Source organism: Falco cherrug, chromosome 2 (genome assembly GCF_023634085.1).
Source record: "Falco cherrug isolate bFalChe1 chromosome 2, bFalChe1.pri, whole genome shotgun sequence".
In the NCBI taxonomy this organism is placed as follows: Eukaryota; Metazoa; Chordata; class Aves; order Falconiformes; family Falconidae; genus Falco; species Falco cherrug.
The window spans coordinates 101,601,382-101,625,138 of NC_073698.1; the positions used below are offsets into that span (position 1 = coordinate 101,601,382).

The 23,757-nt window shown below is 37.7% G+C and overlaps 2 protein-coding genes across 3 annotated transcripts in view; one reads left to right on the plus strand and one right to left on the minus strand.

Annotated features, from left to right (window-relative positions):
• LTN1 (listerin E3 ubiquitin protein ligase 1) overlaps positions 1-14,597 on the plus strand; it is a 32,613-nt gene extending 18,016 nt beyond the window's left edge. The window contains exons 17-30 of the mRNA XM_055701633.1: positions 22-181; positions 355-459; positions 708-850; positions 2,818-2,953; positions 3,849-3,993; positions 5,866-6,079; positions 6,369-6,606; positions 7,522-7,596; positions 9,078-9,264; positions 9,731-9,902; positions 11,006-11,226; positions 11,753-11,947; positions 12,572-12,739; positions 13,525-14,597. Of these exons, the coding sequence (XP_055557608.1) occupies positions 22-181; positions 355-459; positions 708-850; positions 2,818-2,953; positions 3,849-3,993; positions 5,866-6,079; positions 6,369-6,606; positions 7,522-7,596; positions 9,078-9,264; positions 9,731-9,902; positions 11,006-11,226; positions 11,753-11,947; positions 12,572-12,739; positions 13,525-13,587 (2,222 nt within the window). The 3' untranslated portion in view covers positions 13,588-14,597. The remainder of the gene's footprint in view (positions 1-21; positions 182-354; positions 460-707; positions 851-2,817; positions 2,954-3,848; positions 3,994-5,865; positions 6,080-6,368; positions 6,607-7,521; positions 7,597-9,077; positions 9,265-9,730; positions 9,903-11,005; positions 11,227-11,752; positions 11,948-12,571; positions 12,740-13,524) is intronic.
• A 3,172-nt stretch (positions 14,598-17,769) lies between these two features.
• N6AMT1 (N-6 adenine-specific DNA methyltransferase 1) lies at positions 17,770-22,835 on the minus strand. 2 transcript variants are annotated; one of them, XM_055701635.1, is made up of 6 exons: positions 22,597-22,835; positions 21,824-21,913; positions 21,156-21,246; positions 20,153-20,236; positions 19,299-19,440; positions 17,770-18,252 (listed from the first exon to the last, which is right to left on the minus strand). In XM_055701635.1, exons 1-6 carry the CDS (start codon positions 22,737-22,739, stop codon positions 18,146-18,148), a joined length of 657 nt encoding a protein of 218 aa, XP_055557610.1. In that variant the 5' UTR covers positions 22,740-22,835; the 3' UTR covers positions 17,770-18,145. The 2 variants fall into 2 exon arrangements, with proteins under 2 accessions (XP_055557610.1, XP_055557609.1); XM_055701634.1 differs by lacking the exon at positions 20,153-20,236 and having other exon boundaries at positions 22,597-22,810.
• Positions 22,836-23,757: the final 922 nt, after the last annotated feature.

The window sequence follows — 23,757 nt, forward strand, 5'->3', positions numbered from 1 at the left end:
CAGCTTTTATTGTTTAATTAGTTGCAGAACTGTTGTACTCGTTACAATGGATTGAAGAATTGGAGAATCCTCCTTATCTGCTTCTGGAATATCTTCGTATGTTAGAAGAAATGCACATCACATATGAGAAGTTCAGTACCTTTAGTAATACAGCTAGCCTTCAGCAAACAATATTTGATAGGTATGTAAGAGCAACTAAACCAATCCTTAACTCTGTGCTCATGTTTTGCACTGCATAGATTATTAAGTGCCATGATATTTTCTTATGTTTATTGATTCAAACTTCATCCAAATTCTTTAGTTGTGAACTGTCCGTCTATATATATTAACCAGAGTCTTTCTTCTTCTTTGAAGATCTGAGGAACATGGAAGACTCTGGTCCTTAACCATGGCTAAAGTGATTCGTATGGAAAACACTGTATCCTGTGAAATGAAACAACTTTTTAAGACAACAGAAGGGTATCTTAATACTGCTGCCTATAAACTTGTAGTTTGTTGCAACTGTTGATAACGATACTGATTTTGATGACTGACAAGACTTGAGAATTTGTTAATATACGTGTATGATATGTAAAAGTGAGACTTGGTTTAGTGTGTGGGATTAGTTATGTCACAAGGTACTAGATCATTATGAACCAATCCACATTTTGTTTACTAGTGAAATTTTTGAGGTTTTTTCATTCTTGATGTTTTTCTTGTATAAATAGGTTTCTGCCATTAACAGAGGGTAGGTTGCATACACTTCAGTGTCTATCACCTTTTTTACTTGAGGAAGAAAAGAAAGAACTTGTCTTCCACTGTGTGGCCAAACTTATGACATGCACACAGACAGAGCTTTCCAGCACTGATGGTATGTTCTTACCTCAGTCTACTTCATTAGAATTTAAGAATGTTATATTGTCATAATGTTTCCTTTTAGTTAAAACATGTTAACTATAATAATGTCACTTTCCTAGAAAGAAATGACTTCTCAGACATTTCTTCTAGACTATTTGATGTGGTAGTTTTCTGCCTTAAGGAAGTACAGGCTTGGTACTGCCTGGTACAAAATTAGAACTAAAGGGTTTAGGCTGGTATTATTATTAACAGAATTTTGATATTGCTGTACTTTTGTTTGGTCTCTGATTTAAACACATATGCAAATACCAAAGTTTCCAATTTATTATTTAGGCTTTACACAGCACGCAAAAATGTTGCTATTGTCAGTTGATAGAGCTGTGATTGTCTTTAGATGGTTTGGCAAGAGTTCCTTCACAGCTGTGTAAATATACACAGGTGTATATGTTTCACATGTATAACTTTTGAGTAGTTCTTCCAGTGCACGGGATATAGAGTGCCGAGTCAGAACTGCTGTATGTACACTTTCAGCAGCTTTTGAAAATTTACTTCAGAGGTGATCGAGATGTGTTATAATATTGCTTTGAATATCCTTTAGAAAATCTTATTTTTACAAACTTGTTGCCTTTCAAGAAAATTCTTTGGGAATGCTCACACACAGTCCTTCTACGTGTTTGAATTAGATGTCATTTAAAAGAGGAACTTTCTCTTTTTTTTTTTTCTCGGTACTGCTTTTGTGCTTTCTTGCACCTACTCTTATTGGTCAGTCTATATAAAAACTGTAGTTGATTTTGTGTTTTTTAACAAGACTGTGCTAACTTAAATTGAAAAAACTAACTTCCGTGACTTTAAATTATGGACATCTGTCCCTTGGCAGTGCCCTCAGGTTTTCAGATGAATTCTTCAAGTAGATGTCCTCAAAGTGTGAAAATTTTTGGTGTTAGTGTCATACAGCAATTGAGAGGAATCTTGAATCTTTCTACTGTGGTAGTTCCTCTAACTCTTACGCTTCGAACTTAGTTAAGCCTTCCTGGTTTTGCGTGACCTGGTGAACCAGCCATATGTGTCTATGAAACTTTAAACAGAAAATGGGAAAAAGAATACTCACCCCTCCCCTACTGTGGAGCTCTTGTTTGTAACATTGGTCTGCATTTTCCTTTCTGCTGCTTCTCCTTTTTCTAGGGATTCCTGGGCAGACAGTATATGCCCAGATTTTCCCATTAAGTGTGATGTAGGTTGTACGTTTACCATTCAATTTTTTTTTATTATTTTTTTTTTCAGATCAGGAAAGTGCTGGTAATATTGTAAATCATTGCACTGCTGCTTGAGCAGAGTGGATTTTTTTTTGTTTGTTTGTTTTTGCTATGCATATATGGTACTTTAATTAAATAAGTTTTTTGTCATCGTGCTTAGAAGAAATGTTCTCCAAGACATCTAGATACATGCAGTTTTCTTTAAAAACGGAAAACAGTACTAACGCAACAGTAGTACTTCACTCTGAAAGTAAAAATTAGTACTCTTACATTAATATTGGATTTAACAACTTGCAGTTATGTTTACTTAATTATCTGTCCAAATTACTGCTTAGCGTGCTACATTTTTAATAACACAAAAAGATTTAAATTTTAGCAGGTATTTTTCCTTTTTGTTAATCATATAAACCAACAACTAATCTTATAGGAGTTTTTGGTTGGTTTGAGGTTGGTGGGTGTTTTTTTGGTTATTTTGTTTGTTTTTCGGTTATTTTGTTTGTTTGTTTGTTTTTTTAAAGTTTGGGTTGGCTCTACTATTTTTGATTTAACAATGGATTTAACTCTGAATGAAGTGTTTAAAGAAGAAAGCTTAGGTGTTATCCAGACTGTCTTATGATATTTATGTGAAGTTCAAATAAAATGATCCAGTCAATTGACACGCGTTCTAATGTTTATTTTGTCTTGATAATTAAGACCTATTGAGTATGATATCTTTATTATGTTTTAGGAGCATTTGGGTGTCTTTCCATTTTGAACTCCTGCTTGAATGATAGAAGTATTGACTGTGATCACCTACTACCTGGAATACTAAAAATCATAATATCTTGGAAACACGATAATGAGGACAGCTTTCTCTTTAGCTGGTGGGTGCAACTTTGAGATAATTTGACTTCTTTTTATTTCTGAAACGAGTTTAAAAATACAGAGTAGTTATTAACTCAAACAAAATCACAATATCAATTTGTGAGTTGCAACCGCCATGCACTGCTCTGTTAGTACATTTTTAAGCCTTTGTAGAATCACATCCCTCAGTTTAATATACCTGTCTTTAAGTGTGTAATAACTCATACTTAAATAAATGATCTGGGTGGTTGAAGGCTGGTAACTGGGAGCTCTTTAAATGCGCAGATGTCAACTGTTTTCAAAAGCATTCAGAACTGACCAACTTTTTTAGGTAGTGTTGGATATTCAGTTCAGAATTCTGATTGCTTGTTCAGGTGTCAGAAAGAAAACTCGGATATCAGACTTAGGTGTCTGGTTTTTTTGAATTCTGGGCCTGAAAATACAACTTGGAAAGTTTCCAGCAAGGAATGTAGATATACTGAGGTTCACTTGTCTTGAGTATAATGAGAAAAATCCAGGCAATGAAGTCTTGAAATAATGTACACTATTTGGACACTTGAGGGCTTATATTTTATTTTTAAGATTAGTAACTGAAATTATTTTTTTAACTGATTTAGTTAAAATTGTTAAATTTCATAGTTTAAGTGTACTATTTAAGCAAATACGTAAACAGTATAGTTTTAGGAATCTCTATAATGTGTGAATGGAGAATTAGCTCTTAGTCTATTTTGTACCTGTTGACTTATTTAGACTTGGCAGCTAATGTAGTGTTCTAACTTTAGAAGATGGAATATCAGAAGCACGCAGGGTGCAGCCTGGTGCAAGACTAGTTGGTCCTAAGAGGACTGAAGGCAAGAATATAAATACTCGTGTCCACGACATGATATGTAAGCTTTAGTTGTATTTTTATTACAGCAATCTGAAAGAAACAAGTGCTCAGTTGCTTGGTTTCAACATAGAGATGATGCGTTTCCTTCCCTTGTTGCTGAAGTATTCCACAGCTCCTTTGACTGATAATGAATGGGACTTCATCATGTGCTCCATGCTGGCTTGGTTAGAGGTAATATGAAAGAGACTGTTCCTGGATTGCAACTTTTAATAGGGTCCTCCTGAGCCTGATGCCCTCTGAGCTGATTGGACGGAGGCGGGGGGAGGCAGGCTAAAAAAAATAGGCTACAAAATAACTAAATTTTTATAATCTTAACTGGGCTGTCTGATTGAGATTTCATGCTAAATCTTTGACAGTTTTATGTTAAAAGTTCACCTGTCTGTTTATGAAGTGGAAAGTGGGTTAGCGGGATGATACAGTGAAGCATTGTAGAAGCAATGCCACATAGCAATTCAATTTGAAGAAAGATGCCTGAAGATTGCTGAAATGAAGTCAGTGTGTTCTGAATGGTTCGTTCTTAGATTTTAGAACACAATTGTCTTAACAGTTTTAACTTTGTTTAATTTAATGTGTGTGTTAACTTTCTAGTACTTTAGAGTAACAATATTAATAGCTGGGTACTCAGCATTTCAAAGATAACTTATTTTAAAAAGCGTCTCAATCAAAATATGGAACCAAGAAAATAAACTTTACTGCATGGGTATTAATGTTGCATCTTCACTTTTGATTTACTTAACTTTTTAGACTATTCCCTGCATGTGGCAAGGATGTAGTCAGCTGAGATTAGCAAATATTTGACACAATGTTAAAAAGACTTGCACAAAATCCTTTTTTCACTGAGTTGACAAAGGTCACCTGTGGCTTAAAAGCACAAGTAATATTGTATCTCCTGTTTCTTTTTGTGTATGGAGATGACATTACCTCACTCCTGAAGTACTATGATGTTTACTCATAGCCTTGGTAATGGGAGAATAATTTTGAAATATATCTGCTGTAGGTCTCTGTTGAAAAATAATATCCCTTTAAGACCAGAGTCTAACATGGCATGTGGAAGATTAACTGAATGAAAAGCAATATCTGCATTTCAATATCTAAGTGATCACATGAAACATGATACTGTATTCTAACACTGTTAGAAAACAGGTCAGAGTGAATGGCTAACTACTACTTTAATTAACTAAAGATACAGAATCTCTCGCACTTTCTAGCTTTTTTTGGGGGGTGATGGTGGTGGTTTGTTTTGTTTTGTTTTTAACTATAGAGCCTTCTGTCACTGCACATTTATAACGGCAGGCCAGAAACTTCCACGTGGCCTTTCTTGGTCTCAAGATTAATCTTATTACCAATGCTGTATGTGAAAACTATTTTTTAATTAAAAAAAAACAAAAACAAAAACCAACAAACAAACAAACCAAACAAGGAACTTACATAAAAGATACGTTGTATAGATTAGGTGCTTGGAAATGTTTTTAATATTTAATGATATTCCTTTTTTGGGGAAACTAGTAAGAATAAAAATAAAAGAAGCTGTGTTGGAGGAGAGGAAATATCCTCCTGATAGCCACATAAATAATTTCAAGTTCACAATAGTATATTGTCATTTTCCTTTTACAATTTGGAAATACAAGTCTGATATTGCTACAGCTTTTATGTTTGGGAGAGAAAAGTGAGAGCACTTCACATTATCAGTTTTGGTTGGCTTGCACAAGTGGCTCACTTGCTACACATAAGCTACAACTGCGTACTTTTCTATTTGAATCCACTTGGTGGCAGTTTCTTTCTGATGCTATAAAGAAGGTCATACGAGGGAAGCAACTGAGGATTCTAAACGTCAGTGAGACTTAGAAATTTGTTTCAGTCTTAATAAAGTACAGATTACATTTTTAAACTTCCCCTCCACCCCCCAGTCATTTTAAAATGGTCTTTGCAATTGAGCTTTCTTTGAAATGATACTTTCTGGTATAGACAGGGAATGTGAAACAGATATTTTAAAGCATATTTAAGGTTAAGAAATCTTTTCTTCTTTTTTTTTTTTCCTCCTAGACAACAAGTGAAAACCGTTCACTTTATCATGTCCCACTTGTGCAGATTTTTGCTTGTGTCAGTTGTGACTTGGCATCTGCCCTTAGTGCTTTCTTTGAAACTCCAGCTCCTGAAACTACTGAAAACCTTCCTGTGAACTTGATCAGTGAATGGAAGGAATTCTTTTCTGAAGGAATTCATAATTTGCTGTTACCTTTATTGGTAAAAGTCACAGGCAAGTATATGGCAAGGAGAGTAATAATGGTACCTGTCAGATTATTCTGAAATAGAACTTGACAGGCTGTATTTTTTAATTTATAGGAATATTATGTCAACATAGTTTATAAAAATGAACTTTTTTGAACACTTAAATGCTAATTAGTAAAGTAACAGCACTTAACGTTTTGGTTCTTAAAATTAGATGGATTCTGGTAAGTTTGGTCTGAGTTGTTTCTAGTAATGCTTGTTTGTGGCATCATCGATACATTCTGTATCACAGCTTGTCTTTCTCATATTTTAAATAGGAGAAACCAAAAATGCATCTGAAGGCTCTTTTCAGAACTCTGTGTTAACATCTTTGGGAGAAGCTCTAACTTACATCTCGAAGGACCAATTGCTAAACCATAAATTGCCAGCAAAGTTTGTGGCAGGCCAGAAAACTAATCTTCCAGATAAACTCCAGACACTACTAAATACGTTATCTCCATTGTTGCTTTTCTGGGCTAGACCTGTACAGATTTCAGTCTACCATATATTGTACAAGTAAGAATCAACAAATTTCTCACTTCATTTGCCTCCCTCCTCCTGCTCCCACCTCACCCCTTTTTTTTTTTTAAAAAAAAAAAAAAAAAGTGCTAAAGAACATGCACTTACAGATGTATGTTTAGCATTGTTCCATTATGGAAGAAAATCCTTAACTGGGCAATTTGTGTTCTATGTCAGAGGACATTATATAAAGCTATGAATGCTAAATTTGATTGTAAAAGTAGACTAAATATATACTGAGAAATTTTACTGCAGTATACGAAAATATAATTTTATTTTCTGTACCATAGTTACATAGGTGTCGGTATCATAAGTATGAAGCTATTTATTTTTAACCCCTATTTAAACACTTCTAGAATTTTAAAATGTAAACTGAAACATTCCAGGTTTGATCTGGGTCTGTCAGTATCATTACATAGTATGACCTTTTTATTTTCACTAATTTAGATAAGAAATCAAGAAAGTGAACAAAAACGTGTAGTATTCCTGTGAGCTTTTTGGATATCTCTAATACCAAAAGAGAGAGTACAGAATTTGAAAAATATTACTTGCATTTAACTGTTCAAAATGCAGATTGCAAGGCAGCTGGCTTAAGCATAAGAAGCTACCATTATCTTTCACTTATACTGAGGCGTAAAGTTGCAATAGCTTTATTCTGATAGAGAAGTTCATTTTAGCGTGACTTGGGAAGTGTGAAAGGTCTGGAAAAGAACTGAGCAAGGCTATACACATTAGCTGTCATTCAGGAGCCAATGGTGACATGTCTCTTAAAGATTCTGTGTTGTTATTAAAGAATGATTTCCATTATTTTGTTGTGTATCATTAATGTTGGCATTGATAAGCAATGAACTATGCATCGCTTATATTAAAATAGTAAAAATTAAATCTCATTTCCTTTCTGTATTTCTATAGATTAATGCCTGAATTGCCTAAATTTGATGATGAAGATCTCAAATCTTACGGTGATGAAGAGGAGGAGTTGGCATTGTGTGTATTTGTTCCTCATGTTGTTTTGCAACTGTTTTCCATATTTTTAAAATGTGTTATAAGAGTTGAGATTTGCAGCAGAGTAGGTTTTTTTTCTTTTAACATATCCTGACATAAATGACATGGCTATGACAATAGGGTCATAAATGTTGAAAATATTCAATGTAACTGGTTAAATTTGCCTTTGTGCTAGAACTGGAAACAGTATTTGCAATTGTTTTCAGAGTACAGTTACTAGAGTAAGTGCATGTCATAGTTTAAACCCAGCCAGTAACCAAGTACTACACAGCTGCTTGCTCACCCCTCTCCCCTGCAGGAGGGATGGGAAGGAGAAATGGGAAGGAATGTAGAACTCAAGGGCTGAGATAAGAACAATTTAATAATGAAAATAAAATAGGGATAATATAATAACAACAGTAATAACAGTTACAATGAAAAGGAGGGAGAATGGGAGAGGAACAAAATCCAAAGGGAAGGGAGGAAAAAAACCCAAGTGATGCACAATACAGTTGCTTACCACCCACTGGCCAATGCACAGCCAGTTCCCAAGCAGCCATCGGCAGACCCTGGCCAACTTCCCCCTGTTTAAATATTGAGCATGATGTTGTATGTTGTGGAACATCCCCCCTTTGGCTGTCCTGGCTGTGTCCCCTCCCAGCTTGTGCCCCTCCAGCCCTCTCGCTGACAGGGCCTGAGAAACATCACCCAGCAACAACCAAAAACATCAGTTACCAACATTGTTCTCACACTAAATCCAAAATGCACCATTGTACTGGCTACTAAGAAAATTCATTCTATCCCAGCTGCAACCAGGATAGGGCAACATATATGCTTTATATTGTAAAATCTTGACAGGTTTTTACTGGATTGCTATATTGAGAATGTGTCCAGCTGCACAAGTAACTTCAATTTTGGAGGTTCAAGAAACTAACCTGGGTATTTTATACAGCTTGAATCTGATAAAGTCAACAGTTTGCAGAGGGAATAACAGTAACTGATTCTTTAAAGAATTTTTTAATATTTTTTTTTTTATATCAGCCCAGTGATTAATACCTTTCCATACTATAGAACTGCAGAAGGCTTTTTAATCCAAACCCAAATCGAACACATTCAGTGATTAGGAGATCCATTGTTCAGTTGCACCTTTGCTGGTGTGACTTGATAAACAAAGTAAGCAAACAAACCAGCTGTCCATGATGTAGGTTAAAATCAGTGCAGCCATAGACCATTTTCAGGTTAAATGACCAGAATTCAGCTTATATTTGTCTTGCAAGAGGTAAAGACACCAACTGTCCCTTTTAGGAAAAAAAAAAAATATTAAAATCTAGCACTAATGTGTGAATCTGAAAGTAAATTTTCCTGCAATAAAAGGTCTCTTTGACGTTCTACATATATGGCTTTGTTAATGTGACTTTTCTAGGAAAGCTGTGAATATAAATTTAATTAGTGCAGAGTTTACTGTGCCAGACGTTTTTCCATAGATCACCTCCAGCGGCTCTTATGTGTGTCCTGGCCACTCAAGAACTCCTGCTAGAAAACATCCTGGAATGCATTCCAGTTGGAGAATTTGCTGTTATTCAGCCTCTGAGTGATGAGTTCTGCCTTGTTCTAGGGTATCTTCTCACTTGGAAGTTAACATTAGCTTTCTTCAAAGCAGCATCTTCTCAGGTGTGTTTGAAGTCTTTTCCTTCTAACTGAATTTCTTAGCAGACTGACTTGGTTTAAATCTTGACGTTTCATCTAGCCTTTTTATTCTTTTAATTAATATATCATCCAACCTTTTGTTTTTGTGGAATTAGTGGAATTCTGAAAGCATCAATGGACTTAGATTTCTGCACTGCAATACTTAAGGATGGTGACATTAGAGTAATAAAGAATTAAATTCATTAATGGTTGATTCTTCCATGCATTTTCAAAAAAGCTTGCTACATTTTCTGATCTTCTAATCATTCAAAAATGGTGCAGAGAACTAAATCACTCTTCTAAACACTTCTAAATCATAGTCTTGCTTTTCCTCCTTACAGGAACATATTTATATTATTTACAGTGTAAGCTATATGTGTTAAGCTTCATCTGTATTTTGTATGTGTTTTGTTGTTTGGTTTTTTAATTTATTTTATTTTAACACTATCAGCTGCGAGTTCTCTACTCACAATACCTCAGAAGAACTAAAAGCTTGAATAAATTGCTCTATCACTTGTTCAGGCTTATGCCTGAAAACCCTGTCTTTTCTGGGCCAACTTCAGAAGTTCCAAATAAGGACACAAAAACCTTCTTTACTGAAGAGCTTCATTTAGATGTCAAAGGTTAGTAAAAATTGTATTAGTGCATTTCAGAAAGTTGTGGTATTGCTGAAGTTTAGGTATGCTTTTCTGCTTAAAAATACATATTTTAGAAAACCTTACCTATAAAATAGATAGATACATACATATGTTTAAAAATCTTTGGCTAACACTCCCCGTTTGAAGCTTAGCCAAAGTTGAAATATTTATCAACAAAAAACCCCAAACAAACCAGGAAATGCTTAGTTTATTCACTTAGGGCAGAAATAATATATTGCTGCTATCTGAATCCTGAATGTATGCAAAGATTCAAAAGTAATAAAAATGGGTGATCTATTCTGGGATGTCTCCATTGCTTCTAGGTGATGGTTGGGTTTTTTATGCTAAATTGAATTTCTGTATTTTTCTTCTATTTTAATACATGAATAAAAGCAAATTATGTTTTAATATGTATTTTTTGAAATGTTTGAGGTATTAAATTTTGTGTTGTTTTCATTGTGCTGTTCAGAAGACCCAGTTAATCAGCCATGATGAGAGAAGATACACTGGAGTTTTTTTAGCTGAGAAACATGAAAAAGAGAATGAGTTTTTAAAGTTACTTCACTGAAGTTGTTCTTTTATATACGTGTATAGATGTAAGCAACAATACCGTGTTTCCATTTTTCAAGTATTTGCTTGAACATCGCTGTATGTTGCAGCACGATTTATCTGGATGACAGTAAGAATTACTAACATGATGTTCCAAGAGAAAGATTTCCCTTCTCTCTCTATGCACTTCTATAGAACACTGCAAACCTCAAATGTGCTCCAAACATCTTACTGTTTGTTCACTCCAAAGTGAGCATTTTGTAATTTCTAGACTATAAAATTATTCCTGATTACTGATAGTCCACCTAGAGTTCATCTCTAAATTAGAAGATGAATTTTCAGTTGTGACGTGTTAGCTGAAGAAACAAAGAAACCAGACTGATGGAGAAAGGCAGGGTCAAACAGGCACTTACAGTAGCAAATATGGAAGGAACACATACATGAAATTCTGGTTACCACAGTTACATTGGTATCGTGGAGGAATGAAAATTTGTGACTAATGTGTTAGAGTATTTCAACATCCTTTCTTTCCCTCCCAGGAACAGCAGCCCTGTCATCCCAGATTCCGCACTTGGCCTGCTCTGTGTACCATATAACACTGAAAGACTTGCCGGCAATGGTCAGGCTTTGGTGGAACAGCTGTGAGAAACGTGTCTTCAATGTTGTAGATAAATTTACAAGCAAGTATGTCAGCAGTGTGCTTTCTTCACAGGAAATATCTTCTGTTCAGACTAGCACACAGTTATTTAATGGCATGACGGTTAGTAGGACTTTTTGTCCTTTTTTTAATTTACTTTAGTTTTTTGCAAACATTTTAAGAAGCGTTGCTTCCCGGAACCAGACTGTATTACAGTGGTTTATATGATTGCATTTTTGTTGTTCTAAATGGCTGATGAAAACATAATTTAACTTGGGCATTGATACGTTAAGTTGATATTTATTAATTCTCTGTTTAAAAAAAAAAAAAAAAGAAATGAATGGGGTTTATGATGTTCGGGAAATTGAGGAGGTAAGTGGAAGATACTGCTGTCAATATACTTCTTTTTGGTGTATTAAAAAATGTAATCAGTCAGTAGATTGAAAAATGGCTGGTAATTTCTTTTTGTTTTGCCATGATAGGAGTGGAAGTTTGAGAAAAGTGTTTTCCTGGTCTAAGACAATTATATCTGTGTAGTGAAGTATATATGGTGTGTGTATATATAAAAAATATATATATATATATAAAAAGACTAGAGGTGGTGCATCCCTCTCTAGAGTTCTAATACGTGCATTTTTTTTTTTCACAGGTAAAAGCTCGGTCTGCAGCACGGGAAGTCATTGCTACATATTCAGTTGATGATATCTTTATCGAACTAATAATACAGCTTCCATCAAATTACCCACTGGGATCCATAACGGTTGAGAGTGGAAAGAGGGTTGGTGTGGCTGTGCAGCAGTGGCGCAACTGGATGCTACAGTTAAGCACATATCTTACACATCAGGTGAGTTTAGAGAAAGCCTCTAGTTTTGAAAACAAAGGCCTGATAATAGAAAAATATTTCTAGTAATGCGATATTATTTAGATCTGTATAATGGATCTCATCAAAGGACTTAATAGAATTGTTCACTCTTAACATCTGCTTTTCTTCAGATGCTGAAATAGAGTAAACTTATGGGCCTAAGTCCTATTAAATCTATAGCCAAAGTTGAAAATGTAGGTAGATCTCTTAAGATATGGGCCAGTGTCTGCCCTGTGTAGCAATGCCATCTCAACTATAATTTGAAAACAAACAAAAAAACCCCCAAACCCCCAAATCCCAAACCCCAATACATTAAATTCTCTAAAAGATTGGTGGTTGCTGAAGTTGCATCATCTGTGGATTTTAAAATCCCCTTTTGAGTGCTCCTAAATGCATTATTTTCATTGTAATGAATATTTGCATTTCTACAGATCAGGGTATCATCTGTATTTCATGTGTTGGTTTTATAAATTATTTGCTGCATATATTGCTTATAAATTCAGATTATAAAGCCTTCAGGCTTTGTTTCCTTGATATGCTTATGAATAGCAATAAGAATATTCTGAAGGAATTCTGCAGTATTAACAGCTCTTTTCCCTCTGTTAGAATGGAAGTATTATGGAAGGCTTATCTTTGTGGAAAAACAATGTGGATAAACGTTTTGAGGGCGTTGAAGATTGTATGATCTGTTTTTCAGTCATTCATGGTTCCAACTATTCTCTTCCCAAAAAAGCTTGCAGAACATGCAAGAAAAAGTTTCATTCAGCTTGCTTGGTAAGTACCTAGACTAAATCTTTTTAAATAGGCAAAATATCCATTTGTAGTTTGAACCAGGAACTTCTATTGTTGTACCATCAATTCTCCATTACATCTTTGGAGCATCTGGGATTAACTGGGCTTGTATTATATTTGTGTGGATTTTGCACTGATCCGGAAGGGCATGTAATGAGAGAGGGGTTGCCACACTTCACAGATAATAACCATCCATCTTGTGTTCAGTAAGATGTAAGCCATTACATCTGCATAGGGTGTAGCAACAGCATCTTGTTATTATCAGCTCAGGTATGGGAAGAGGAAAGGTTAAATTAAATTTATGCAACATGCTCTTTAGTAAACCATGCTGATCCAGATAATTAACATGTAACTATATCCAAGTCATCGTGGGCATTGGTTGTATGGTTACAGAGTATACTGGAACAGATTGGCATCCGTATAGCTATGCAGTGGAGGAATTACTGCTGCTTTAAAAATAGCTTTTTATCCTAAAATGAGACTGGATGAAAATTCCTTTGTGTCAGGTTTCTTAGAATAAAACTTTAGCATTGTGTGTATATATGTGTGTAATATGTGTATATACATATGCAAATACATCTGGGTGTATATACACACACGCATACATACACACATGGAAAGGTTTTTTTTTTACTGTTTCTTGGGGTTTTTAAAAGTATAGTTATTGATAGTGCTATTCATTGGCAAATAATGATTATTTGTGATAAACCAGCGTTTGTGATACGCAGCTTGCGTTTGTATACTGAACAGTTGTATTTCTCTTTCAGTACAAATGGTTCACATCCAGCAACAAATCCACCTGTCCACTCTGTCGAGAGACATTTTTCTGAAATAAAATGGTCTTTCTTCTTTCTGTGAACTCAGTAATAAATGAAGAGGAGGCAATAAACTGTTGTGTTGAACGAAGCTAACTACTTGGAAATAATGTCAGTTACTTTAAATCCTTGACTAGTGGGATATGACACACATTTACCTCTGGACTATTTTTTGTAAGTTTGAAGATTCTTCTTTGATATCAAGAAATATATGAGTAATTTATTTTAATTTGTATATTTTTAAGATATTGAAGTATATTAAAAAATCAGAAATAACGTAGAGTTATGTCTGAAAAATGGTGTTTAAGCCACAGCATAGTTGATAAAAGCCTCTTATTTTAGGTATATTCTAACATGGTGTTATGCACTTAACGCAGACCATGCCTCTTAATATAACAGGTGATATATATATATATACTTAATATAACATAAGTGGTATAAAGACTTGATTTTTTAGTATAATATATTCTGAATAGTTCCTTTGGGGGGGGGTGGGGGGAAGAATGTTGCTGTTAGACATTAAGGCATGGAACTCAGGTGATAACTTTCTGTTAAAGCATAAAAGCATAAAATTTAAACATAGCATGCTCTAAATTAACATGTTCATGACCTGAGCTTTCACCTTTGAGTCTTGTTTTCCCCAAAACCCTCAGCCATCCACCACCCTAAATGAAAACTTGGAAGCCCAAACAGAGAGAGTACAATCGTTCCTGCATGACAAAACACTACCTATTTATTGTTGATTGGCTTTTAAAGACAAGGCATACACATTGATCAATTCTTCTTTTCATTATTTCAGTTTAAAATGTCTTCATGAGCTGGCAAATTAACTATCACTGAATGTATACTGTACTTCCACTGTCCCATAATAATGACTCTAAGTGAACATGACAGATGTATCAGAACTTAGTAGTCTCCTTCATGCTTTTTTTTTTTTTTTAACAGCAGTAGCATACTAATATATTCTAACTTGGATGGTATTTGTGGTGGATTTCTTTGAGGGGGGAATAAATTAATTTTGTCAATCTCTGTAGTCTCTGGATTGCTGTGTTTTCCTCTGTGATAAACTTTCAGAAATCGGTAGTATAAATTTTCACGTGCTGAGTTTACAGCATACTTAGCTGGCTGTACCTCAACAGCTATTTTTTTAGATTCTGTATGTTTTGTCACACTTGGTCTCTTTGGAGGTGACCACTCTAGAAATTATTTTAGCTATTGATACCTGCTAAAAATAGACTTACTTAACACTGGCCTTCCAGAGGAGAAATTTCTTGATATCTTTTAAGAGAGAAGGGAAAGGATTTAAAACTGGTATTGAAAAGGTCTAACTCAAAATACAGATTGAGCAAGCTGTATTGTTTCATAGTTAACGATACTAAAAGTCCAGAATTGTGTCTGTTGTATCACTTTACAAAAAAGTCATTTAGGATAACGGAAGTCAGTAACTGATTTGAAGGCCAGTTGTGGTTAAAACAGGTGTTGCTTGAGAAGAACCATCTTAAAATCTCCTTGCAAGACCCTACCTTGGATATTGTCTATGCAGCCTTGTGGAAAGCTTTTGTCTTTGTTCTAGCAGAACCAAGAAGTGCAGGTGCTTGCAGAGCAGCAGTGTGTCTTTTGCCAGTGGTACTTGCTGACAGAGCAGTGCCAAGGGGTTTGGGGGAGCAGAAGTTTTGCTTTCTTCTTAGTAGGTTTGACACTATGTAGGTCTGTATCTGCCACGCAGCTTATTTTCATGTGCGCTGAATGCAGGAATACCCTTCACAAAACTCTCCTGAAACCATCGTGTTCTTTGGCCTTCTAGAAGGGAGTACGTGTGCCCTGGCAAATGCTAAGTATATGTGCAGACCTCTGTGTAAACACAAATTTCAAAACCTAAAAAAAAACCCAAACCCAAACAAAAAAGAAGTTACCTGGCCTGTTAGTAGTTCCCAGTCTTCACCGGGATGATGGGAGCATAACAGGAATAACTTCTTGCAGAACTCACCCACGTTCTTACTTGGATTCCATTTTGACAAGTGCTTCCACTGAAGTTGCAGCAGGGTTAGGAGAACTGACTCGTGATTTATTAAAGTGAACACATACGCAGTTGTTGTTGGATGGTCCAGTGCAATCATCTTCTGTTGCAAGCATGGTACGTTTTATTATGCTTTTTGTTCTCATCTTCTGATTTTCATTTTTCTGTCCTTTATAATTCAAAACTATGTACGCTCTTGAGCATTGTGAACTACAGTGCCAGATGACTTTTTAAAATCTTTGATTACCTCTTTTAAAACTAAATTCTTCAGTTACAACTAAAAAAAGCTAGACAGATTAAAGCTTCCTCATGTTACACCTGTAGTTTGATTCTATTATATGTTTTGACTATATCTTAAAATCTTCTTTTGATGTTACAGCTTTTGCTCAGCAACCGAACTCTGTTAGCCAAAGTGGTTACCAACATAGAACTTCTAGAGGAGTCTAAGGATGACAGCATTTTGGTTCATTCAAACGGCCCTATGCCTATGATTAATAGCCTCAAAACCCATTATTCTACATTACAGCAAAATTACAAAGCATAAACCCTCTTCTCCTTAACAGTTTTGTAAAGGGGGCGGGGGGGGGGTGGGGGGGGTGGGAGAAAGGTGTGGCTTAGCTAAGGGTCTGCCATCAAGTCAAAAAGGTTCTATAAGTAGGAAGCAGTCAAACTGAAATGTGACTTCTCAGAGTTGACTAGTTGGTAAGCCACAAGAACAAAACTTTGCTTGAATTATTCAATGAAAACCATGGGAAACATGTTATTTTGCAGATAGCCACCAAGCTGCCTCTCAGTTTCTCAACTTTGACATTCCTTAGGCAAGCTATTCAGAAGGTAAGAATCAACAGTAGTCTAGCCTCGCTTTGGTTCAAGGACTAGAATTTCTGTGACTACATCTTCTCTCTAAACCCTCCCAACAGTGCATTTGTGCTCACATTCCTGTTTAGCTAAATAAAACCAGACAGACAGAAAAGCTACTGAAGGGGGATGCATTAGCTGTGGCTGAATTGAATTGCAGTGTTGCTCTTCAGTGGTCTTCTAAGCTGGGGGAATGACAACTTTTAGGATGCAAAACAATCACCGCTGCACACTTTCTGCAATCCAGTCCTTCTTCTATTTTCTTCAGGATGGTATAAGGAACAACTTTAATGCCAGACCAGTTTAAGTTGACTTTTGACCTGTATGAGTCAAAAGTAACTTCTCACATTTCTTTGCAGCAAAATACCTCAAACGGTCTGGCTAGGTTTGCAGTCATGTGTTTCTGCTAACAGCACCTATACTGTCCAAAAACTCCTTTTTTCAATCTCCTAGGTAAGTTTTTTGGGTGATCAGCTTAAAACATAGAAGAACTTGAAACATTTGTGCATGCTGGGGTTAAGTACAAACATAAATTTAGTACTGAAGTCTTAAATGGAGTAGTCTTTTCAGTGCCTCAGCATCCTACAAAAAAAACCCAAATCCCACCACCTTGTGACCTTGGACCCATAAAAAGAGCATTAACATTACCTGACACAAATCCTTCAAGGTCAGTTTCTTTAAAAGCACCAGTGGTGTTGCATACTAGAGTGTCTCTACCTTTGTGCTGCATGTGAGCAAGACATCTTCCTCATGGGACTGTGCTTACTACACTGGGACAACGCTGTATTGGAACCTTCTGTAGGCACCTGAGAGGGAAGAGGCTGCACAGGCTGCTCGTCATCTGGGTCTGCTGGTCCAGAAATAGCTTCGTATTTGAATAGTGATTCTGAGGGAGGACCTTTATTCCACTTCACTTACATTGTCACTGTTTTCAGCTACCCAGTAACTAGCCTTTTTAGTAAGCATCTCACATGCTTCCCCCCATCCCCTAATACCATTTCATGGATGAGAACTCTTCATCTAATCTACAGTACGCCATAGTAGTACCCTCCTTGTAAAATGGCATAAAAGGGAGCACAATCACCACACTATTGCCCAGAAGACTTCAGGAGATGTGATACCTTGCATTTCTCCCAGCTCTTGAGATACACTTACTGCATCTTTCTGTTCAGAAGTACATCGTTTACTTACCAAAGAAGGAAACTCAGTAATGATGCCTTAGACCTGTAAGTCTCCCATACCGCATCAAAATGATTAACACTGATTCCAAGTGTTCATTTAACCCCAACATAGATATAGACTAGGTCTTAAAACAGGAATAATTATACCAAGTATGTTATTTTAATAAGCCACAATGACAAATATACAAATATCTATTTATAGAGGTAAGTCTTTAGGGCTTTTAAGTGCAAATGCAACAAGGTAGGGTATTTCACAATTCCCCCACAACTGTCCTGTAGATAGCCAGGGGACAACTGTACTTCTGACAGCAGAGAACAGCTGGTTAACATCCAGGATAAAATAAAAATAATAATTAAAAAAAGAGTACGGTCTCTTCATCAGTCTCACTGCAGTAATTGGGAAGTGAGTATACACCCTAAGACAGTGAAAGTCTTGGCTTAAAAATTGATTTGGCAATTTCAGTACCCTGTGTTCAGCTTTCTGCATGCCTAGTATTGGCAAGGTTAAGAGCAGTTATCAAGGCTTCTTAAATTTGAGGACAGTAAGCATCTCTTGTCCTGCTTGCCTGGAAAGTACTCGTGTGCCTTCTAAGCCATATTTCTTCATTGTTTCCAGAATTTCGTCTGTAATTGAAAGTGCAGTGTTACAACTGAGTTTATACAGAAGTCAGCTGTAAAAGGCAGTGCTAAAATATCTACCAAACATAAGCAGTAAAACAAAGATTAGAAACTCTGTCCTTTCACTCTTTCAGACAGTAATTTTTATGCAAAGTAGTCTTCCACCAAGAACAAATAAAGTTTACAATTTACTAATTGAAGTTCTCTATTTTGGTATTATTAACAGCAGTGAACAATTAATAGCAGTGATGAAGCTAACCTGTAGGAGAAACTGAAATTTGTAGCACTTTCTCTCAGAAGCTGCCTATCAATCAGGTGTGAAAGAATAGTCAGTCTTCTTGAAACTACTTGATAGTCTATAGCCACTAAGCATTGGATCAGAAGAAGCAAGTCCAAATCTTTTCTCTACAGATGTCAAAATGAAAGACATTGCATTTCCAACCAAAGGCTTTTGCCTTTCAAGTTTATACCACCATTCCCTTTCATATGTCTGTTCATATGAAGTGACTGTCCTGGCTTCATTACTTAGTTCAGAAGATCTAGTCACCTTTCAGACTTGGAACTGAGCTGCCGGGGTCAGGACATACATATCACCATTTTCCAGACTAGCTTAGGAAATTCTTAGTTTGGGTAATTTGCTTTTATTTTTGCTCACCATACGCTGGATGCACAAGGCATGCATTCAGAAAAGGGATTCCAAGAGGCATCAGGTTATGTAAAAGTCCCTTTGTCAATTAGACACCCACACAGACTTGAAAGATGAGAAGCACAAGAGTCCACAGAGATGCCATGGTTTGTATGAAGCACACAAAACCACTCTAGCCATCTCTGGCATTTTTAAATAATGACCTAGAACACTGATATGAATTCCAATGCATTTGGTCAATCTTCAGTTAGTTGCTATCACCATGTTAGATTCAACTGATGTTACACACTACTTTTTGTTGTTTACTGAAGTCTGAAAACCTAGAGAACATTGTTATGATCAACATTTTTATTAATACAGTGTGAAGTCTGTTTGGCATATTTAAGGGTCCAAGGAAAATGATCACCTGGATTATTTTCTTTTATTGTGACCAAGTAGAATAATCCTCCTGGTGAAAGTAGGTCTGGTACTAATGGAAAAACTCGATCCATTACTTCTCTGCCCTTTCTGCCACCAGCCCAAGATGCCTCTATTCCATGGCTTTCCACCTAGGAAGAATGAAAGCAAAGGCTGCATTAACACAGAACAATAGAAACGTCAGTTGCACTTACGATTATGAGAAACATTACCATGGTCTCCAGCTTTAGGTGTCTGTCATTAGAAATCTGACAACTTTGAGTCAGTAAATTAGTTTATGCAGCAAAATTACTTCAAGACTACTTTCTACACAATGAACATACTACTTTTGTTTCAAGTTCTATTCTTCAACTGAATTCAAAGAGCTACATTTTATCACGTGCTTTGTATGTATTTTCTTAAAATGTTTTATGAGCTTGTTTGCCAAGTGGAAGGTAACCAGAAAACCCTTTTAAGTGTTCATGCGCATAGGAGTCTGCAGAAGCAGACAATACTTATTTTGTAAGGATCAAATGCATTTTCCATTGCAAGTCTTCTAAAAATACACCATACACCAAACAGAATTCTTATACAGTTTATGCTTGATGGAGAAACTAGGTATTGAGCAGCAGCAGCAGCAGCTAACAATCCTTATTCCCATGTAGTCTTTATAAGCAACACTAGTAAATCATTGTCACTAAAACAGTGCTGTTACAAGTGCTATTACAAAAATGCTGGTCCTACAACATCCTTTACTATTTAAAAAAACACCCTGCAGTTTTCATAGCAGAGCTTCTTTGATTTGTCACCTCTCGTCTGACAGTAGAAATACCATTTATATTGTGTATTTCAAATTTTTCCTACCTCTTCAGAAGGTGTTACAACATACGGTGGATTAAATAGCAGTAGATCAACCTTCCCATTTAATCTTGGAGACAGTCCTCTGACCTATAGATGAAGTTGATGATTCTTTTGTTTGTTGGTTGGTGTTTTTTCTTTTTTTATTGGAAACACAAAGAATGCAAACATTTTGTAAAAATACAGTTATGTAGTGCTAGATGTTCTGAACATCTCAGCGCAACTCAGGAACACTAAACTTTATTTTCTATGTGCAAGAGAAACATCAAGAAGAAGTACCCTTGCAGAGCAGAACAATTTCAATAGCCTTAAGACTACGTTACGTATGGGATGTGGAAGAGCAAGAGACACATATGCAGACAGGTAGTACTTTGAATTCTGAACTAAGCTAGAATAAATTGGATATAAAAGAATTTTGAATTTATCATCAGTTAACAATTGCTACCCAAAATGACCAGTCTGTGATAACTGCAGTTCAGTTCTCAAGTATGAGCAGTTGTTCATCCATTTTAGAACACATTTATTGTTGCCTATCTTCACAATCTTTTATAAACATATGTTTGGGGTATTTTAAACAAATACCTTAATAAAAGATGAGAAACTTAGCTTTTTCCTGTGCCAAATTCTGTAAGATACAAAAAGTAATATACACAGTTCCTAATCAAATCAGAATGAGCTGAGAACCAAGAACTGTGTAGCACTAGAGGAAGGGCTATAATTTCAGGTCACTGCAGAGTTCCTCGTGCAGAATTTTCCAAACTACATCTACAAAATTTATTTTTAAAATTATCTTAATGAATTTTTAAAGCTTAAATTGGAATTGTAGAGCTTGAGTACTCTGTTTTTCCCTTCTTTCAGAAACACTTTGACATTGGTTTTTTTTTTTATCTGTGCTTATCAAGACAATGTTTGTTCTAGAGTTCACGATTAATTTTCAGTATCTTTAATAAGTATTAAAAAAATATTACAAAAACTCTAAGTAAGATGATATTGAAACATCTTATCTTACCAAATCAGTAATGACTGGCTGAAGGTGAACATTGTTAAGTGCAGCTGTCTCCAGTGTACAGTAAGCTGCCATTGGGTTGATATCTGTACATCTAAAAAGCAGAATATTACCAAGTTACTGGCTACTGTATCTGGGAGGTTTAATCCTGTGAACCACGTGCTAATTTAGGTACTCTGAATAAAAATATCTTTTCCAGCATCCTTTGCTTTGCGAGTAAATAGTAAAAAAACATCGTATCAGCAGCTAAACTGTGCAACACTGTACTGGAAGTTGTAACGAATGACTGAAAACTGAAGTACAGGATTTCCCTTTCAACGCTAGGTCTGCATACATATACATGCACACCCAGGTCACCAATGTTATGTCATCAGACCTCAGTAAGACTAATCAGTGGCTAAAATTTAGAATTCAACCCAGCAATCAAAAGTGTAAGCTTAGCAATTTGTCTATGAAGTGAGAAAATGGAATTCTAGTTGCACCGGTACTTAATTTTTACAGAACCTGAAGCAAATAGTTTAGGCTCTCTCTGCTTTAATTTCCCTATCTGTAGAACTGAGCTAACATTTCTTTGTGAAAAGAAGCGTTTTTAAATGTGAAGATGAGAAAGTACGTATGTGGGAACTAAGTATTCTTTACTATGGCATGCAACTGAGTGCTGTTATACTCACATATACAGCGCACTGGAGCCAATAACGGAAGAAGCTAGAAATGTTGAAACCACACCAGATCCAGATCCTATTTCAAGGCAGATCTCAACTCTAAAGACAGAAAACTCTGGGTGACTTATTTGCCTGCTGATCACACAGCCCTTGAAGCCCACATGGTGCCATCTGTGTCACAGGGGCTGCCAGACCAGCCGGTGCCTGCGCAGACAACTCCTGGCTGTCACAAGCTGCTTTTGGGAAACACACGTGTTTGTTTCCCCTGTGCATAACGTTACGGCTTCCATTAACTACACATTCCCAACCGTACGGCTACGTTTCCACAGCACGTATTACAGCTCCGACAGAAACGATGGAGAATCACCGCGGAGCCAGGCACGGAGGGAGCCCTCAGGAGGCCTTCGGCCAGCTCTAGACAACAGCGCCCGCAGGAGGTTTACAACCCGTCACTCCTATGAGTAAGCCCGTGGGTGACTTGTACAGCGGTTCCAGTTCTGTGGGCACATCTCCGCCCGGCCCCGGGCTGCACCCTCAGGCTTCCCACGGCTCCCCCAGGCCATCGCCCCGACAGCGAGCGGGCCGAGGGGGCGCCGGGCCGCCCGGGGAGGCCTCGCCCCGCTCCCGCCCGGCCCCGCAACCCCGCGGGCAGCCGGGCCCCGAGGGACAGGCAGCGGCGCCCCCGCCCCGCCGCCTCGACACCCCGGGCCCGAGGGGCGGGGCAGCCCCCTCGCTCCGCCCCGCCGTTAGCGCCGCCGCCCCGCCCCTGCCCCCGCGCCTACCGAGCCTCCCGCAGGCGGGCCGCGTCCCGCTCCAGCGCGTCCAGCAGCAGGAAGGTGTCCTCGGCCGGCTCGTACACGTCCCGGAAAGGCCCGTGCGGCCCCACGTGGTCGTACCGGGGGGTAGGGAGCGTGGGCGCCGCCATGACACCCCTTCCCGCTCGGGAGCGCGCGTGCGCCGCCACGCCCCTCCGGCGTGCTCGGGGCTCCCGCGGCCGCTCGCGCCACCGACGCCGCCAATGGGAGGGCGCCGGCGGGGCCCCGCCCCTCGCGCGCCTGGCGGGGCGGTGGGGGGCGGCCGCGAGGGAGGAGGCGGCGGGAGCTGCCGGGACCGGAGCCGCCGTCAGGTGCCATCGTACGGTTTAACTGGTGCAACGTTAAAAATCTTCGCTCCGTCGGCCTCGGTGCGTGGTGGTCCCCGCAGCGGGAGGCCTGGCCGGCCGTGGAGGTGTGAAGGGGACCTGCGGCTCTTGCTGACGGCTCTGGAGTCGGCTGTCCAGATCGATGCCTTTTCCATCGTGAGAAACGCCGCCTTGGCACAGCAAGTTGGCAGGAGGGCAGGCAAAGAGGAGCGGCGGGAGTTTCTAAGTGGAAATGCCGCAGCAAAGACTGGCTTTGGTACTTAACTGAAGCTCAGTTTTCCAGTTAATGAAAGAATACGTGTGATTCTTTGCCAGCAGCACTTGCCAGCATCCCGGGGTGCAACCCTGTGAACTCCAGAATTCAGACAAAAATGAGAGTCTGCAGAACTTGACAATGGAGGGGAAGTTTCAGGGCACAGATCAGGTCAATAGCTTGCTCTAGGCAACGACACAAAAGAGGCAACGTGTGATCAAAAGCAAGAGAGAAGTACAAGTTTGAATTCCCATGAAACGTCTTGTTTTCAGTTACTATGTGCTCTACACAAATTCTGAGAGACATAAATGTCTAGGTCGATGTTGGAAAAGAGTGACACTAATAAAGAAGCAAGACTCTTAAAACATTATTTTTATAATCATAGAATCAGAATTGTTTGGATTGGAAGAGACCTTCGAAGATCATCTAGTCCACCCCCATGATAATTTCAATGAACAGTTTTGGGAAAAGAAGAAAAAAACCCCACATGATTAACCCAGTAATTTGTTGGCTTAATTACATTTAAGGGTTGAGGTGTGTCTTGTCTGC